General features: G+C 43.1%; 1 protein-coding gene across 1 annotated transcript; it reads right to left on the reverse strand.

The window, feature by feature from the left end:
- Positions 1 to 842: 842 nt before the first annotated feature.
- On the reverse strand, positions 843 to 3323 carry LOC104426139 (heavy metal-associated isoprenylated plant protein 7-like). The gene is made up of 5 exons (XM_010039088.3): positions 2973 to 3323; positions 2664 to 2880; positions 2328 to 2533; positions 2088 to 2178; positions 843 to 1682 (listed from the first exon to the last, which is right to left on the reverse strand). The coding sequence occupies exons 1-5, from the start codon at positions 2979 to 2981 to the stop codon at positions 1159 to 1161; spliced, it is 1047 nt and encodes a 348-aa protein (XP_010037390.1). The 5' UTR covers positions 2982 to 3323; the 3' UTR covers positions 843 to 1158.
- Positions 3324 to 6700: the final 3377 nt, after the last annotated feature.

Below are 6700 nucleotides of genomic sequence, written 5' to 3' on the forward strand. Positions count from 1 at the left end.
GATGGTGAATTTCACGACGTGGAGACCAATGAAGAAAGTCTCCTTGGAAACATCTCTTCGCGGTTTATGAGTGTTTCGACACAAAGCGGAGAGCATTGCCAGAAAGAATGAAAATGCATTTGATATCTGTTGTGGCTGAAGCTATGGTTACAGATGTAAGTGTGGCGAAATGATGTCAACTCATAGACGTAGTAATGCACTGACTTAAAAACTACATTGCAATTAGACTTTAGAGGACATGGCTTCTCAAAAGGTGTTTGTAAGCTATTGCAAGTTGGTACACGCTGCAATAGTTTCTAAATGCGAAAAAGTTCACGAGGACACGATTACATTTCACCCGTTGCTTAAACATCTCAATCCTCCAACAGTTTCTTCACCAATAATGTCTGACCTCCCACCACCTGATTTGTCTCATCTCCCCATATCCCTAAAACAGGCCGGGCATATCTTAACAAGCGATAAAGTGGCCGACATCTTTTTACGCTCCAAGTTTCATCTCAACCGAACGATTGACGAACGACTATCGAAATGACTTTTAAAAAAAAAAAAAAAAAAAAATTCTGCCAACGTGATCTCGGTGGGCACATGTACTGTGCATCTATCCACCACTCACCACACGCACACCAAACCAGTACTGGTGAGTGGCGAAACATGTGTTGCGTTTGGGACCTTGAAGTCCATGTTTCACTCATTTCCCTCGCTCAAGCAACCACCCAAAACCCACTTGCCCCGATCCAAACAGAGTGCGTGACGAGTGAAGACCCGCCTAGGAATCTCAACACTTAAACAATACATCAACCATCCCAAAACAGAAGCCCGGAATGCATTAAGGATTAACCGAGTCCCAAAAAGGTTCAGAATTCTGTATTTCATGTCATGGTGCTATTATTTTTCTATGTTAACATGACATTTAACTTCTCTTTTTATAATATATAGAGAGAGAGAGAGAGAGGGAGAGGGAGGGGGCAGAAAGGAAAAGGGTAGTACAAAAAGAAGAGAGTACAACAAAACTCTACATCTTAATCTGTAGATTTTATGCCTTTAAACACAGGACAGGGGACAGGGCACATGCAGAGCATGGACCAGGACAAGGTTTGGGGGGAGGGGGGGGATGGGGAAGGTTCATTTCCCATTTCTACCCTCGGGGTGTCCCTGTTTTTACATGACAGAACAGGCATTAGGGTTCTCATCGCTGAAGATCTGGGGAGGGGGAGGGTACGTCTGAGCGTAGGGATTGTACGGTGCAGCCATTAGAGGTTGATTGTAATAGTATGGTGGCGGAGGCGGGGGCAGAGGCTGAGGCGGAGGTGCGTAGAAATCCATGGGCATGGGCATATATCTCGGGGCAGAGTACAAGTGTGGATGGTAATAGTACTCTTGCTTCTTCATCTCCACCACCTTGCCCTCTTCGGCGGCCTCCGCCTTGGGCTCGGCGGCGGCGTCGCCTTCCTTCTTGTCTTTGCTCTCTCCCTCGCTCTTCTTGTCCCCTCCTCCTTCCTCCGCCTTCTTCTCTTCCTTGGCGTCTTTGGGCTTCTCTTCCTCTTTCTTCTCTGGCTCTTGCTTCACTACCACCGCGTGCTTCCCCGTCCTCCTGTGCACGTACTCCACCAGCTTCGGTGGCTCGAAAACCCCCTTCACCGTCACCTGCGAGCTCTTCAGATCTGGCTCAGCAGATTCCACCCCTGAAACGACCAGGACCCGTTTTGTTATGGTCAGGATCGGGCTTTTGGATTGACGAGTGCAGAGAAGGGTCGATACAGAGTTGACTGGAGGAATTTCTTGTCGAGATATTTAATTACATGGATTCGGTCATAAGGGGAAAGCCAATTTGAATAAGAGACGCACTATTCAATCCAATCAAACGGGTGTTCCCCTGAATCTGAAAATATAATAGGATTCTGATCGATCTTGGAAATAGATAAAGAAAAGAGCGAACTCCTTTTCTACAGAGATTCAAAGTAAAGCGTAGAACTTTTATTTAGAAAAGAAAGGAGCGTTCTCTTTCTTTTTCAACGATCAAATTACGAAATCGTCAAATACGCAGACAGCATGACAAAAAATGACGTCGGAGGTGGAAAAGTTCACACCTTTCATCCTGAGGATGCGTTTCTTGATTGCCTGAGAACAGGCCTCGCAATGCATGTGAACGCTGAGCACCACCGTGATCACCTGCGGCGGCTGAGCAACATTTTGTGCCCAGAAACATAGAATCAGGAAAAGAACAATGGCAAGAACAGGGAACAAGAAAGAAAGAAATCAAATGAAAAGCGAAGACACCCCAAAGTCGCAGAAAGCTGAATCCTTTGACGCAACAGAAAGAGACGGACCTCTTCTTTCTTCTCTTCGGGCTTGGGGGCTTCTTTCTCCTCAGGCTTCTTCTCTTCCGGAGCAGGTGGCTGCGGAATAGGGGAGAGAAGCTCCACTTGTCGGTGGCTCTTCTTCTGCACTCTCTCCAACACTTTGAGCGGATCTGCTTTCTCTCCCTTCACCACCACCTTGTGCGTCCTGCAGTCCGTCGTCACCTCTTCCACTCCTACAGAAAGATCAATCAAAACCAAAAAGACCACCCCCTTAAAATAGTCGAACGGAAAGAAGGAAACATTCGAATCTCAGAAGCAGAGCACTGGTCGAAATCACAGATTCGGCAGCTTCAGAGAACTGACCATCGAAGCCGCTGAGGCTCCGGCGGACCTTGCGAGCACAGCCCTCGCAATGCATGTACACTTTGAGCACTATCTCAGGCGGAGGAGGAGGCGGGTCCTTAGATTCCTCCGCCTTCTTCTCTCCCTTCTCTTCATCGGCCGCTTTCTCGGGCTTCTTCTCCGGTTTCGCTTCCTCCGGCTTCTTGGCCTCCTCCTGAGCCTTTGGCTTCTTCTCCTCCTGCACAAACCCACGCAGACCAAAAAGGAATCAGCGCACTAAACCCACAAACAGCAAAGCGAAGGCAGAGCTTCGAAAGCGAAGAAGAAGACCTCTCCCATTGGGGCTGTTCTGTTTAACCCTGGTTCAGACGAAAAGACTTGAAGAAGAAGAAGAAGAAGAAGGGCACGGAGACACTTGGGGCTAGGGTGGAGATAAGATTCGAGCCTCTCTCTTTCTTTCTCTCTCTTCTGGTGTTGCTGCAGTGGCTACCAGAAATTGCTCAGGACCATTAGATCTCGCTCGCAACTCCCACCACCATCGCCAGCACCACGAACACCACCAACATCAGCATCTGGCTCGCCATTCCGCCCGATTACGTGGCTTTATATAAGGGGGCACGTGCACCGCAGGGTGAATGCGCTTGAGACACATGGTGCCCGGAGGTTACATCCCCCCTGGGTCGTCATCTCCCCGAGGTTCAAAGCAACTTCGGAAGTAAAATTCGTGCCTATTACTGCAACCTCTAGAAATTAGTGGGATTCGTTGGATGGAAAAATTGCCTTCGCATTTCAAACTAATAATTACTCACGTTCAAAAGGTCTACCTTAGGAATTATAATGTACCCATTTCTAAGTTACGTAATAAATCACCCGTTAGCTGGCTAGAAATTAATAAAAAAAAACTCGACCGTCACTGCATCTCCCGGTTACTCGCCTTCTTCAATCAACGGCCGAGATTTGACACTCGATTCTTCTTGACCTTTGAGGACTCCACGGTCAACCCCACTAGTTAATTGTGGGCCTGTGGTTAAATTAAGCGGCTAGTTTCATGGGATTCGGGATTTGGAGAATCTAAGTTCCGAAGGGTATGATCTAATTATCGTTTTTTAAGCAGCAATTGGAGAGAGACTTCGAGTTGTTTCGACTTCATGCTCATGGGAAATGAAAATCCACAGATTTGACCGGGTCAAAGACAAAACGGACATTCAAAACGGGGGGGACTCCGAAACCGCTGCCTTGGGGTTTTTGCTGCGTTAGGATATCGGTAATTTTTCTTCGGGGCAATTAAGATTACTTGGCATCATTCATTCCCCCCCAAAAAAAAAAAGTTAGGTATTGGTCCGACCATTATTTCGCATTAATTATTTTCCCAATGGGCGACGATGAAACTGCGTACAAAGTTGAAATTGAAAAGTGTAGATGCATTTGCTTTGTATATGGGATGGATGCGACCTCAATTACACATGTGTAACGTTCATAATTCGTGGAAGGGCGAGAAGAGCATTTCGGCAATAACACATCCATCTATTCCCGAAAATAACGACATATAATAGTTGTATGGCCCATTTATAATTTTCCTTGCTTTATCATATTCTAGCGACAATCGCGGAAATGGGTCTCATCTACACTACTCATAATGCATGTCATAAGTTTCTAGCACATGAAGAGCAACCATTTCGCATTATCTGTAGGGTTTCCCTATTTACGAAAATTCAGTGCAAAATGCAATTGTTTTTTTATTTTCGGTTTATGAATGACAATTAATTGCCCTAGCTCTGCAATATAGCAATAGCAATTATTGCTTCAGATTTCCTTAAGTACGATGCAATCAACATAATATCATCCTGGTTTTCAATAAGTGAGTTGTAATTAAACTGCCTACTGCAATTGTATAAGTTAAATTCCATCAAAACTTTCGAACCGCCATCGTTAGTTTGTTGGAAGTGTTCAATAATTCGACCCACCGCGTTACAAATGCTAAAACAGTGTAATCACTTGTCAATTTCGACCATGTTCTCTACGTATCTCCGATGATGATCTTCTCTTGCCTTCTTTTCCCTTTCCAGAGAAGGTATGTCGTCTGCTTTTAAATGCGATCCCATCTTCTTTTCTCGCAGAAAGATAAGTGTTACCTACTTTTGTCTGGTTATCAAGAGAAATACACTTGAATCAAAACCTGAAATCAAAGGAATGGACGTCACTATCTGGAGAGGGTACGTGTTCGTGAAAATGAATGAGCAAAACTCATCAAGAAAAAAAGTTCACATACTCTTGCAAGTCGATCGTAGATTAGTGCATGAACCTCTGGCAATCTTCTATGAGGTGAAAAGACATCGATATATGAAGGATATTTTCTTAACAAATTATTTGCTTTTCCTTTTATTTGCTGGGAACAATGACTTTTAGTTATGATAGATTTGGTTCTAATGCGCCACCAGACGTGTTTGATGCTTAGATGAACTATAATTCCTATCATTCGAGCTACGTAGACACCACAGACCATAGGACATTCATTATTCAGCTAGGTTTGCAATTCAAGCTATGAGCCAACTGGACCTCAGCTTAGGAGCTAGAAAACGTGCGCAGCTTTCAATCTATCATCTTCGTCATACATCGAAAATAGCCACACAGGTCATCATCAAACAATTCCTATCAAGATGTGAAACAAGTCGTCTAGACTCGGCCATGGCATAGGTGACTGGGGCATCCCTAAGCTCGATATTTCACGATCTCTCTAGAATGAAAGCGTTAGAGAGATCGAGAGGAAGATCAATCATTTTCATTTCCACCCCGTATTCCATCCCAACGAAAAGGGAAGAGGATCGAACTTCAACTGCATTTACCAACATTTCGAAATGCAGTAACAGACTAGGCAAGTGGCGTCCTAGGAGAAAAAAAAAATACCCTTTTAGTGTTTTATATCTAAGGGATCTCAAAATCCAAACGAGAGTTGATATAAACCCTTTTAAGAACTTGTTTAAAATTCGAGATCGCTAGGAAATTATTCGTGCTATTTTCACTCCATATTCATCCCAGCGAAACACGAAGAGGATTAAATTTCAAGTGTACTTTATCAATATTCCAAGAAACGATGATAGAAAGGGCGAGTTGCCGACGTCTCAGTTCACATTGGATAATATTTGTAGATGTGATATGTCACGAAAACGGTGCAAAGTGGGATCATAAGAAAAAGGACGTTGTTGGGTCAGATTCACGTATAAGGATATGGTTTTGTGAGGGGGTGGGGTGACGTTGGTGATATGACCTGATTTGATTTTGGGTTAAATAATTTTCTTAATTATCGGGAGGATTGAGGATGAGATATACGAGTGCAACGATCTCTGAGATTGTTCGAAAGGCTTATATAATTTAGAGCCCTTTACGCAGCTACAGTGGAACATTAGGAACTTGGATAAGACCAACCCTTCTTTTTTCTTTAGTTATTCATCACCGATCTGATCATTAAGAATAATATATGATTGCTAATCCTTGCCTTTTCTTTTCTGGATCATGACACCGATCGGCACCATACGTGTAGAAAGAAAGATTATCTGCTTATGCTCCTTTATGTATATTTATAGTAAGGCGCAATCGCAACGTGATCATATCGGCTAAAATACAAATTTAGAGAAAACATGTTCAAAAAGTTCTAAACCCATTATACTCTTGTCAATTTAATCCTAAAATTTTTCGCTTTTTGTTAATTGAGTTGTAAAACTTTTTGCTTTTTGTCAATTGAGTCCATTTAGTTTAAGGCTAAAAAATAATTTAATGTCAGTGTTAGCGCCAACTGTGCTATGTAGTTTTAGGTCAAAATTGATTGGACTCATCCAATTGATAAAATATGAAAATATTTAAAATTTAATTGACAAAATTGAAAGTTTTAAGGTTGAATTGGTAAAGAGTGCAGTAGATTATAACTTTTGGACAATTTCCCCCAAATTTAGTTGGCAAAAAGTTTATGGTAGCATGAGTTTGTTTATGCGTTATGAATCGTCTTGAACCTTCAGGCCCATAAGTATTTTCTTTTGGTTCTATCCAGCAGCAGAAGTGTGGTC

The sequence above is a fragment of the Eucalyptus grandis genome, chromosome 11, assembly GCF_016545825.1.
Source record: "Eucalyptus grandis isolate ANBG69807.140 chromosome 11, ASM1654582v1, whole genome shotgun sequence".
Taxonomy (NCBI): domain Eukaryota; kingdom Viridiplantae; phylum Streptophyta; class Magnoliopsida; order Myrtales; family Myrtaceae; genus Eucalyptus; species Eucalyptus grandis.